Here is a 13,940-nt window from a genome sequence, read left to right on the forward strand (position 1 = left end):
TTGGTGCTCGATAGGTTTAAAGTGGCGAATTAGGTAGCCAACGTTTTTTTTTAAAGAGACAGTACTTCGTTCGATTCGAAGTCGTAATCGAAGGTCGAAGTTGCCTATTCGATGGTCAAAGTACCCAAATTCAAAGTTTTTTTACTTTGAAATCCTTCACTCCAGCTTAGTAAATGTGCCCCCAAGTGTTAACGCTAACTTTGCTTAATGATGTAATATTCGCCAAAGAATGACTTTACATTGCGAACAGCGCCAAACATTCCCAAAACGCCATTTTCATTTTTAATTACATTCCCCCTTTATACTGCATAGATGGAGAGCAAGGGAAAGATGTTCTTGCAACAAAAGCAAAAATAAAAATAAAATTCTTGATTATGAAGACGAAAGTTGATATGAACTTTTTCTGATATCCTCTGCTGTTGACAATTAATATTGATTTACAATTCACTTGCATAACTGCCAGATTTCCCTTCGCTCAAGCAAATTTTTTTTCTAACCATTTAACCTATTTTAAGGTCATTCCCTATTTACTTGTGGGAAAAATGCATAATAATGGAAGAATATAGTAAGTAGAATAAAAGACTAGGAGAATAAAGAGGTTGAGTGAGGAAAGGAGGAATAACAGTTTGGAAAGTGGGCCAATGGTCTAAGCTTTTCTGGCGGGCCCAGGGTCTATGGTTTTCTGGTGGCCCCTGGCATTCTAGTCTTTGTGTCTTTACCACAATATTGGCCCTATGGGAACATCACTGCTGGGCACTGAAGCCAACCAGGCTCTTGCTATGCTACCAGCCAAATTTATTTATTTGTTCATGCTGCACTGCAAGTATCGTTTCAACATAAGGAACAGAGGTACATGGTCTCCAAGGCATAATTTAAGTATAAAAAACTGTTGTAATAATGAAATGTATATACTACTTGCTTGAAGGCAATGTGTAATGTTGCATAATATTTGCAACAAATGTTTTCAAGATCTGTTAGGAAAATGATAAGCACCACTTGTACTTGAATGGTGGAATCAGTTTCCTGATAGTTATGGCACTATTCGTGTTTACTATCTCATTTTTTGGCTATAATTCTAGATATACACGAGTAAGGATCAGAGCCACTAACCAGTAATGAATTACTTTTTTTCAAAATGGCTCAGTAATATTTCCAGATATTACTGCTCTGCCTGTGGCCAATTTAAAGCACGAAAGCACACATCCTGGAACATGGGTATAGGTTAAGCAGAATGCTAGCTCTAGTGAGCAGGAACCAAACCACCCTACTCCCCCATGATCAGCAAAATTAAAAAATCTGATGTAGATCTCACTACAGACCCAAAAGAAATCAAGTAAATTATGGTGTCCTACAATATGTTTCCTACTCTGGCAGACAAATACCAATGTATTCTAGAGCAACGATGACAATAGTTTAAATACTGGAAGCAGGTAAAGCTGCAGGGTCAGATGGGCTACTAATAGAATTCTACAAAACCCATGCTTCCACACTTGCCCCCTCAGTTGCTAGAAACCTTTAACCATGAACTAGAAACAAATGCTTCCTGCCTCTATGTGTGAGGCCACAATTGTCCTGGTAAAGACCGTGCACTCCCTTCTCTTAATCCTTATTAACCACAGATGTTAAAATATTGTGCAAAACAATAGCAAGAAGTCTGGGAAAAGTGATAACACAAATAGTCACAGATTAATTTGTCAATAGACCATAGTAACCTAGGCCAAAGGGCAGTGGCTTCACTAGCTCTAGCTAAAGCCTTTGACATGGTCGAATGGGCCTACCTACAGAAAGTTTTATAGGCCTTTGGAGTGAGACTTTATTTAACTTCCCTAATCCAACTTCTTTGTAGAGCCCCAGTGGCTTCCCTCAGACTCAACTCCTCTCAAACATCCAACTTGGTTCTCTCAAAGGGTACCCGGCAGGGGTACTCGCTGTCCCCTCACCTGGTCCCTGGTGTACCTGGCTGACACCCAGAATTCCCTGTCAGTGATTCTGGTATTAGCAACAGAATTTGATAAAATTTCAGGCCTCAAATTAACCCCTTCCTTCACCGTCAACTCTTATATTGACTGACCCCATGAAAGACCCAAGCTGCTCTCTCAATGTTCTACTCCCGATGGTAAAAATCGCTCTACCAATCTCAACATACTACAACCTCAACATAGCCCCCTTACTACAATGGGCTCAGGCCAAATTTCAGGCATGGCAACATCTCCCCCTAGGGCCCACTGGACACATACAACTTATCAAGATGATTGTTGCCCCAAAAATGTTATATGTCTTTTGGCATGCAGCCTGCATAGTGCAGAAAAACGTCTTCAAGGACCTGGCATCATTATTTCGGCAGTTTATATGGGACAAATCTAAAAGTAGATTAACAACTGTGCAGAGGCCCAAAGGAGATGGAGGTATGGCCCTTCTGGATATGTATCTTTACTATGTGTCAGCCCAACAAATTAGAATTAGAATTAGAAATTAAATTAGAATACTGAAATACATCCTACCTGGGGATGCATTCTACCAGCTGTGGCAAACTGTGTTACACACTGATTTTCCCACATTTTATGCCATACTGGCCACAACCCAGAGTAAGCTCAAAATAAACCCAACCCAATCATGACCTCACAAAAATGTATCTTAAGTTGGGTTAATCAGTTGTCCCGACCCTCAACCTTCGACCCGCAAACCCCTCTGTGTCTAAAAAGCAAATTGGCCCTTCTAAACAAAACTACCCCCCAAAAGAATGGCTTGAAGCAGGAGTGTTTACAGTGGGACAGATATGGTCAGAACAGGGTATAACATTATTTAACACACTGAAAGAATCATACGCCATTCCTAATTTGCACTATACAGAATAATCAAGACTAATGGTCTCTGCGTAACTACCTCCCCTGTAATGGAGATCTTCCAAACAGACGGTGCTAGACACACAATATTTCTCGTTTAAAAAGAGGTGCAGAATTCCATACTTCAGAAAACCCTGCTAAAAGTTAGGAACCAGTGGGATCACAGCAAATGACACAACCCGCCCAGAAAATAGTACGTAAAATACTTTTCCAGGCCCATAGAATAATTTCCCAGCACTGGAAATCACCTACCCCCTCCCCAGGAAAAAATCTGTATAGACTATGTGCAACATTGAACAATTAATAGCTAAGTGTCATGGAAACTCTGAACAGCATGTGAAGGTTTGGCAACTGTGGATTATGGAAAATGTATAACTAAGGTTATCACATTGAAACTGAATGTTAAAGTTGAAATTGTGATTGGACATTGTTGCACACTCTGCTGTTGTGAAAATGTTTTGATATTTCCTTGCGTGTAACTTTGACTCTTAATAAACTTACCTGAAGGGAAAAAAAAACAATAAAAAAAGATAATAAGGCTTATCTGATGCCAACTATATAGATATGGGTGTGGGATCTATTATCTGGAAAGCTCTGAAATATGGGCTTAAGTAAACAATTCTTGATTTTTTTAAATGATTTTCATTTAATCTGTAATAATAAAACTGTACATTATCTTTGATGGTAACTAAACTGGTATATATACATGGTGGTGGAAAAACAATCCTTTGGGTTCATTTTTCACTAGCCTCACTAGTGATATCAGTTCCAGAAAGACTCCTTATTCCATGGAAAGACTTCTTATCCAGATATTCCATATATCTCATTTGTGTACTGTACCTTAAATTTCTAAACTACATAAAATATAAAACCCAAATATTAACACGTGTTTAAAGAATTAATGGAACTAAAATAAAAGGGAACATTATGAGAAGATGCTATACCGTTAACACTTGACATAGTCCATTGCCATCTTTATGTATTATGTGCTTATTAGGCCTAATGAATAGAAGGAATATTTGTAAAATATTGTGTACTCTTAATTGGAAAATATTCTCTGCAACATCTTAACAGATGGTGAAAAAAAATCCTTGCTGGGTAACTAACACATCTAAATCAGAATATAAAGTGGAAATAGCAGGCAGCTCACACCCTTTGCTAACGCCCAAGATACACTGTAGCTAGAGCATTACAACTGGGGCTGCTCTGCTGAGAGCCTTCCTTTGAAACTAAATTGATTTTGTAGTTTGCATTTTAATGAGCACAGGGAACAAGGATAGATATTGGTTTTAAACAGACAGAGATGTGGGATGCTACAATAACGCGGCCCTTGTATTTAATGAGCAAAATATCTAAACTGATTACAAAAATATAAGATCACTGCATCATAATTTTTTCCAGTGATCATAACATTTTCAATAATACTAAATAATTTTAATGCAGGGTTAAATTGCACTTCTGATTCAGGATTGCTTCCAAACTGTGGACATTTGCATAAAATAAATGCGTTTTCAATAGCTACAGTTGTTTGTCTAGCATATTCTAAATATAAGAATATTTAATTTACTTTGCATATTTTTGACCTGTATGTTCAGTAGATGATGCTGTAAACATATTGGATCAGGGGAACTGGGTGGGGAGGGGGCTACTAATTGAAGGCTTCATATTGAAAATTAATTACTGTATAAAAATGTATATAATAGTTGGCCTCTTTTTGGGAGCACTATATTCATTATTGGGGAGCCTAATTATTTATTTACAAACTGAAAAAGGGGAAGATTGAGATATTATAATTTATAAATCAGGCAGAAACTTCCAAGAAAAGTTTGCTATTTTCTTGACCCTTTCAGTATAATAAAAATAATCCTCACTATTTTAATTCCATCAAGGCACATACAAAAAAAAAAGTGTTTGCTAATATTGATGTGTCCGCCTTTAGACTTCAATGCAGTTTGTTCTAAACTTTACCGATTCTCATAACATTGACAGACTGAGAATGTCAGAGCAGCAGATGGTTAACACGTACCACAGGGCTTGTATGTTTTCTTCTCACTGTGAAACATCAGATTTTCTTAGTTTCTTGACTATCTGTAAATAAACAAAAATGAAAAAACTTTTGGCAAACAAAAATTTTTTTCTTCTGCATTACTAACAGCCATGGATTATACATGTATTTATTCATTTTGCTGTGAGGACAATGGTTAAACTGAGCCAGTATTCACTTCACATGTCCAACATGAATGCTGAATATGTTTCTGAACTACAATTCCCAGCATTCTACAAACAACTGAGCAGCTGTTAGGAGTTTAGGGGGATAACATCTTGGCTATTGAGATTTATGCAGCAGTTTGGCATTCATTTGGGGCTCCAGTCTTTCTGCATCACCTTTGACTTGTATTACTTATTGATTTAAGACTCAAGTTTGTTTGCAAGATGCATGTCAGGGCCTAACATTCTAATATTAACTGTTTTACATTTGGTAATGAGCAGGCAATTGGAAATGATACAATTTATTTGTTGTTTTTCTTCTAGATTGGAAAATGGCATGCCACAAATGGTCTCACCATGGATAAGAGATATTTTTCTCTCAATGCCTCAGACAGTCTGGTTAACAAGACTCTCATAGTCACAACTATCCTAGTGAGTCACATCTTTTGGTCTTTAGAATTGCATACACAATCAGAAAAATGCTATTATTAGCCCATAAATGTGATGAACCATACAATCATGTTTTCTAATTGATTTGAATCAGGTTCTGATTGTTCCGATTAATTGACTCAACAATACCCAATAGGGGTGCTGCATCAAATAAATCAGTAGAGGACAGAAATGGTAATTTACCTTCACACCACAGTGTACCAAGTGCAAATTCCCATTGCCTATATTTTTGACCCACAATGCAACATTTTTTTTACCATTATTTAAGTGTGAGTGTGGTCTCTAGGGAAAGAGTGACATATGCTCCCAATAATTTTAGTGCATCTACAATTAAAGTAGGCCACTGTGGAAATCCTGGAGCTCCTGAATTGTTTTAAAGGTGATGGTAGCTTCAGGGTTTTCACAGCAGCAGATTTTTCGTAGGCACACATTTTTTTGTTCTTTGCTGTAGCAATACAACCCTCTGCCTCTGGGCATGACATGTTAGTCAAGGTGAAAAAGAAAAAGAACACCCTACCCAAAGCTTTGTAATTGAGACCTTATGACTTTAGAAGACACTTTGCATTTCTACTTCTATTTGAAAGCACAAAGATACAGGCCAAGTGTTTTTTCATATAGGTCACAACAGTAAGTGTATATAATGTATGTATATGTAATGCCTTTTAGTAGAGTTGAGTCACAGTTAGTCAGTGGCATGCGTAATGTTTTTGGTGCTGCCTTGAACCCCAGTCATTGGCTACACTGCAGAAAAAGGAACACAAGGGATGATGAACCAAGTTTTTTTTTACCAATATGCATTCAAGAAAAAAAGGATGCAGGGTCAATTATGAAATTAGAAGATTTGGGTATAATTACATAACTTAATTATAGGGGGTTTTCTGCTTAGTTGTGCCTAGACCAGGGATATACATATACTATACAAGGCTTTATAGTTATTTTTTCTACATAAACTAGGGACAGTGGATTGCATATGACTCATGTTGTATGCTATTTTCCAGTCCTTCAGGTCTGGGTAATGACTCCATTTATATCTGTATTTTTCACATATATTGGTATGCTTTACTGTGAAAGGATTATCATACATAACGAAGACTGATGTTTCAGGGAAATAAGGAACAGTGTGGGACCAAATAGGAAAAGGATGGCAAATAATTAGTAGCACTTTCTAAATGACAGAGAAATGAGAATGGCTTGGGGTGATGCTAAAGGATAGTAAGTTAGGCCAATGTCATACAAAGAACTTTACAGCCAGCATACTTTAGTCAGTGTAAAAATACTTAGACAGGCTATTCTTGACTGTAATAGTACATTTTGTAAAAGTGATTTAGCCTATATATGCACTCGGTGTGTTTTCCGTCTGAAAATAAGAGCAGCAGGAGTCTGTCTTGGTCCCCTTTCAGCTAGGTGAGATTGCTGTGGGTAAAAAGCAGCTTTAGTGTGTTTGTTTGACACTGAACATTGGACCCCCTACATGGCCCCACAACGCTAGAGGTAAGATTTGCCAGAACTCCCAAGTCATTTTTCAACAAAGCTCATTAAAAAGTGCAAAGAATGCTTTTCTGTTTTTATTCACATAAATATTTATTACAGTTTACTAGAAATGAGCACAACATCCAGCTGTAGTAACAAAAAATTTACAAACACACTGTGCTAGAAATAATGGCTAAAGAGTACACACAGTTCTACACTCCAGAAACCCAGTTTTGTATCATTTTACCTGCAAGCTCTGACTTTACTCACGTTAATTACTGAAATTATTATCCCAATTCTCAGCATATTAGGTGACTGGCAAGGGGTATATTTTTACAGAATACATAGTAAATGGATATTGTGAGGATTTGTTTAATCTGGTAGTTGCAGACTGAAGACAGACAGGACACCAAACTGCAGTTTAAAGCTGTTTTCTTTCTTCACTTTATTATAAACACTTCAGCTTTTTAGCTAGACCATTTGGAAAAAGCTAAATTTTGTTACATTTTGTGTGAAAGATGAACAACCCTGGTCCCTCACTCCTTGAGGTCTATGAGGGTTTTCTCCAACCAAACACATTGGAACAAGGAAGCAGACACCCTTGCCAGAAAATGAGAATTACCCAGACGTTTTGGGGGAAAAACTTTATCAAGCAGAATTTTCATTGATAAATGCTTTTCTCATTCTCTGGCAAGGGTGTCCTTGTACTGCTTGGCATTCGAGTTACAATTTGGTGGTATGTAATCCTAAAATACATAACAATGTGTTTTATGCTTGATATACAGTATACTAATTGTATGGAGTACTTTGTGTATGCATTCTGAATATATTATATATAAACAATCTCTTTACAATACCATCTGTGTGAATGTATAATTCATTGAGTGCAAGCCCCTTGGTTTTCTTTCACAGTACCCTCTCAGGTCCCTTGGCTCTCCTTGGCTCTCCTTGGCTCTCTTTCAGTAGCCTTTCAGCTACATAGACCCATGCTTCTCCTCCAGATACACAAGAGAACCTATAGTTGTGGGAGCACACTCCTTTTTTTACCTACTAACAGCCACCCTGAGCTACCACTTAATTACCTGACTGAGAAGGAGAGTTAACACTTGTTCCATTAGACCTCCCTTTGCATCCCATATAATGCACCTAAAATAAACATACAACAAAAAGTAGTGTTCGCCAACCACCCTGTCAGTATCATAAGAAACCATCATATTTATTAAGGAGTGAGGTGGATCTCTATAAACAAAACACAATTGCAGCTTGATACTCACAATGAAAACCTAAAGTTTGCTTAGTTACAAAAGGTCACATTTTTGTGTTCATGGATAGGATAAAAATTAAATTAAAGGGTTTTTTTAGCTTGTTTCTCGCAACAAAAATTCAGCCTGTGGCAGGGATCATTATAAAGGTACAAGTAACTGCAACGGCCTGTGCCAGGAGGGAATTACAGTGAGAGAATACATAGCTTTACTGTACATAGACATTGTTATTGATCACTTCCATCTTATTTTGCTGTAGTACTTTCTTAAAATCACTGTAAATGGCACAAGTTGAAAAACTGCATTGGCATTTCTAGTGGTTACAATTTCTGTTCCCTAATGCATATTTTCAAGCACTGAAATTTAGTAAGACAAACACATACAAAAAACTATCAAGCCCTGAGTTATTGAATAAAAATCACTTGACCTATCCGCAGGTTTGGAAATTTATAATGTACAACTTGACTATTATTAAAGCAAAACGTAAAACACTACCTTTGAAGTGGGCTTTTTCATTTTTACTTATAGCAAACCCATTCAGATAGCAAGACCAGTCATTAGAAGTAGTCATACAGTAACACAGTAGGTTAGGTTGAAAAAAGACACACGTCCATCAAGCCCTGGCAATTAAAACTTAACCTTTATTATGAGATACACTTAAAATAAATCACTGATACACAAAAAATCAAAGTGCCAACAACTAGGCACACTCACTGCATTTCTTATTTCATTGCAGTGTAGGATCATACCCTGAAAAATACACAATTCAAAACCTGCCAATGGTGGATGTGGATACAGTACATTTTAGTGGCCACTTAAGTTAATTACCGAGTTAAAGTGATCGTTCAATCAAACTATTTGAGGTAAATCCTTCGACTTCGATATTCGAAGTCGAAGGATTTCCATTCGGCAGTCGAATATTGAGGGTTAATTAACCCTCGATATTCGACCATAAGTAAATTTGCCCCTAAAAGTTACCTATAGGTCATGTTGATGTTTTTTTGTTGAGAGGTTTGTTTTGTATGTAATTGTTAGTTGAAGTTCCTAAACCTGACTGGTTTGCCAACTTGACTGTCCCATCTCAGCCTGTAAGTTAAAGTTTCTAATGCTAACGGACTCCTGCTGCACAAATATGGCAGCCCCCTCATACAGAAACATGGGGGATCAGACAGGTAATGTAAACGCATGGTGCAAATACTTTATGGCAAAGTTATAAGTAGCTTTCAAAGGCAATATTATGATAGATGTATGTGCCTAGTTTCACTCAGCTGACCCCTACCCTTCCATTTTTGGCCATTTAGTTAATCCTGCCAGTCTAAATTGGGAACAGATGGGTGCTAGCCAACCCAACTGTACACCTATACAGCCCTACGTGTTTTGCCGCATTACTGGCTTCATCAAGGGAATAAGAGTCATGCGTGTCTTTCTCAACTTTAAAAAAGCTTTCCTTGGCATCCTGAGTGCAACCTTGTGTGTGACTTAAGTTATTAACTTAAGTGGCCACTGAAATGTACCTACGTCCACCAGTTGCAGGTTTTGAATTGTGTATCTTTTGGGGTATGATCCAGCACTGCAATGAAATATGAAATGCAGCGAGTATGTCCAGTTGTTGGCAAAGTGTATCTCATAATAAAGATAAAGCTTTAATTGCCAGGACTGCTTCTAATGACTGGTCTATCTATCTGAAAAGGCTCTCTTCAAAGTTAGTGCTTTACTTTTTACTTTAATAATGTTCAAGTTATTTATCAAGACATATACATCTATACATAATTACAGCCATCACTAACAACCTAAAAAAGGGAGCAGCTCAGTGTTTAATTTTTTCTCTTTAAGGTACTAGGGCTCATTTACCATTACAGTTGCCACTACTGCATCAAAGACACTCTTTGCACCACATTTCTGTATATTTGCACTTTGAACCAATGCACCTATCCCACCTACTATTCCAAATCTCATACAAGCACATTGATTGCCCTGGGGAATCCAAGAACTACCACCACTTGAAAGTGGCAGTAGATCCGTGATTCACACTATGGCCTGTGTCAATACTTACAACATTGTTGTTACAAAACATTGTAGACATCTTTTTGACACAAGGTGCTGGACAAGTCCATTGTACCCGATTACCATCAGAACTCAAGTGCAATTGCGTGTGATTTGATGCATCGGGCTGTGTCAGGTGACTCAGTAGGAATTATGCTGGGGTAAAAACATAGTAAATTGCATTCAAAACTGCACATTTCACTTGTCTATCTGCATGTGTACTGTCTGTGAATCCACTCAAGGTTGTTAGTTGTTAGTTAGTGTTAATGTGGTATGTTAAAAATACTCCCCTTTTTGACGGGAACTTCCAAATATAAATCTGTAATAGTGAAAGTGATGGATTCTAGGACTTTTTGGTAAAAACCTGTGCAATATAAATAGCAAATTTATCAAGGTGTGTATAATTTTACACCATGCAAATGCCAGATTAGATGCCGTTATTTTCCATTGTTTCTGGCGAAAATCACTCTGGGACATATTTATTATGTTGTGTAAAAAACAGTGGCATAATACACCACATGGGCAGGCTTCACTGAAACAGACTTCTGCCAGAAACTATGTAGAAAAATCTGACAAATCTGGCGTTCACACAGTGTAAAATTACACACACATCTTGATAAACTCGCCATTTATTTGACATAGCTTTTTACACCATTTTTTACGCAGCATAATAAATATGGCCCTAAAAAAACATGAAAAAAATTTACGCCATTTTTTACCAGGCAAAGTCTGGCGATGTGTGGTATATTACAGCATCATGCTGTTTTTTTACACAACATAATAAATATGCCCTATGAACCTAATGGGGAGGGGGGGGACTGGTCCCAGGCTGATCACAGACTATCATGGTTTCATTTTAATCTGCAAAATCATGCATGACCGTGTTAAAAATACACATTTTTATTTGTATATTGTATACTGTTTCTTTTTGTACAAACAACTCTACCCTGGACAATTTATTATGAGAAAAGTCACAGTTACAGCTAGAAGCAACAGCTGAAGGAATTGTGTGTAATACAGCAAAGCCCTTAGAAAAAGAACAATGCACTTTATTAAACTATCAGGGGAAAAAAAATAATTAGTGCAGAATGAGTTTTTGTAGTACGGGTATAGAATGTATTATCCATAATTCTTGGGATCTGGAGGTTTCAGGATAAGGGATCTTTTTGTTTTGCTGGAGCTCAAAATCTTAAGTCTACTTTAAAACCAATTGTGTTGACGCCAATATGAATTCATGCGACCATACACGGGCCGATAAAAGATGCAGATAGACCGAGTCGGCAGTTTATTGGCCCGTGTATGGGGGACCCCGACGGGCTTCCCCAATTGAGATCTGTCCGAAAGTCGGCCAGATCTCGATCGGATGGGACTAAAAATCCCGTCGGATCGCGCCCGCATCTGTTCATTGATGCGGTCCAGCGATCCGACCGCCCGTTCGTGTTCTCTAGGATCCGATCGTTGGGCCCTAGGGCCCACGATCGGATCAGCCCGATATTGCCCACCTCAAGATGGGCATATCGGAGAGAGATCTGCTCGTTTGGCAACATAGCCAAACGAGCGGATCTCTTCATGTATGGCCAAGTACAAGTACAAGGCACTGTTTTATAATGACAAAGAAAAAGAAAATTGTTTCAGAAATGTGCTTAAAACTGAGCTTTCTGGATAATGGGTTTCCAGATAAGGGATCCAATACCTGTATTTATCTTACATGATACAGCTGCATAGCAAAATATGCTACTTACCAGAAATATTAGGAGAAAGATAATGACCATACCCAGTTTTTTTTTGCAGGAAAATCCATACCTCATGTTAAAAGCAAACCACCTGGAATTAGAGGGTAACGACCGGTATGAAGGTTTTTGTGTGGACATGCTAAAGGAGCTTGCTACCATCCTACGATTTAATTACAAGATCCGACTGGTTGCTGATGGTGTTTATGGTGTCCCAGAGCTGAATGGCACTTGGACTGGCATGGTTGGAGAGCTAATTTCCAGGGTAAGCAAAATACAAGAGGACTGGATAAATATTCTTGGTAAAATTTGTGTGTATGTTTATACACTGGTCAAAAAATTTGTGTGTGTGTGTATACACACTGGTCATTTGTAAGAGTTGAACTATGCTACAATAGAAAAGGCAATATGTTGCAAAGGTTCCACATGCTTTATGGTTTATTTTACACACACAATGCATATAGATATTATTTTCAACATGAAACATACTATATTACTCCAGTTTACACCTAATACTTATGGCAGATGACTTTTGACAAGCACTTAAGCATATATTTTATATTTCACATTTTTAATTATATTTTACATTCATAACCTCTTTTATTCTCTCTGCTCTCTCCACAAACGTATCCATTAAATACATTTTGCAACAAGAAATATTGCTTTTTCTTCTAATAATTTCAAATCATATTCCTTTCCATCCGAAAATATCTGACACATAAAAAATGCAGACCAGTGGTTCACAGAAAAGCTTGTATTCCTTGATCAAGGTAAAATAGGTTCATGTATCATCCTTACTGTTGCTAAGCGTAGTGATTGAAAACACTTTACATCCTTCAGTGCACTTAACCCAGCTTGCTGACCTGGTACTGCTGTGAGAATCCCCATGTTTGTTACGTGGCAACCAATATTGTCCAATTTTTTTGCTGGAGCATAAAGGCCAGAAATAGTAAAGAGAGAAGCTACATTAGAAAAAATAATCTTTATATGAATAGATGCATAGTGGTTTCATTGAGATGTATTTTTGCTATAGATTCATTTTACAAAAATCTAAGACAGCGCTGGTTCAGTTTTCAGTTTTAGACTTGCCAACACTAAAGCAGCTACTGACTCTCTGGCTGAACCCAAAAGAAAGGGAATCTTTCCTACATCAATGCAATGCCACAGTGCACTAGCACTTAAAGAATCACACACAGATGTTATTTAAACTGATCACCAAAAATTACTAATTTCTAACACCAAAGATTTTCAGTGCAGTTGCTTCAGATTTATGTCAAAGTGCAATTATGGGGCACATTTACTAAGGGTCGAATTTCGAAGTGGTAAAACTTCTAAATTCGACCATCGAATTGTAGAAATTTGATAGTCAAAGTTTTTTTTGGATTAAATTTAGCCGTTTTCGATCGAATTCAAATCGAACGATTCGAACAATTTAATCGATCGATCGAACGATTTTTTTTAAAAAAAATTTGACTTCTAAAAACTTAGCCGAATACTGGCTATGGGTTCTAGGAGGTCAATTTATTTTGATGCAGGCAAATTTTTTCGGGTGAATTTTCACGGGCGTTTCGCGAATTTATCGCGCCTGGCGAATAAATTCGCCCATCACTAATGTTGTCCCATTATGATCTACATCCATAATAGCATTGTTAGCATTCTGTTCCATGGAAAATAATACTTAAATATTCATGTCATGAGATAATTTATATTGCTATATTTAAGAAACATCTATTTCTTAAGTAACCTGAACAGAATAAATAGCTGAATGAAATGAATGAAACAGAAGGGTAGTTTAGTCAAGCTGTTTGTTGACAGTCTTTAGATCTACTGATCACCAACTAGAGGTCCACTGGTAGTTCCCTATCTAACTTTTGGACACCACTGGGCTAGGGCCACATGATTGTGATCTCTGCATGTCGACAATCCGCTCCCCC

General features: G+C 37.4%; 1 protein-coding gene across 1 annotated transcript in view; it reads left to right on the forward strand.

The window, feature by feature from the left end:
* Nucleotides 1-13,940, forward strand: part of LOC108697603 (glutamate receptor ionotropic, kainate 4) — a 332,567-nt gene that overhangs the window by 253,382 nt on the left and 65,245 nt on the right. The window contains exons 11-12 of the mRNA XM_018227788.2: nucleotides 5,376-5,483; nucleotides 12,068-12,271. Coding sequence (XP_018083277.1) covers nucleotides 5,376-5,483; nucleotides 12,068-12,271 — 312 coding nt within the window. The remainder of the gene's footprint in view (nucleotides 1-5,375; nucleotides 5,484-12,067; nucleotides 12,272-13,940) is intronic.

The sequence above is a fragment of the Xenopus laevis genome, chromosome 7S (assembly GCF_017654675.1).
Source record: "Xenopus laevis strain J_2021 chromosome 7S, Xenopus_laevis_v10.1, whole genome shotgun sequence".
Taxonomy (NCBI): Eukaryota; Metazoa; Chordata; class Amphibia; order Anura; family Pipidae; genus Xenopus; species Xenopus laevis.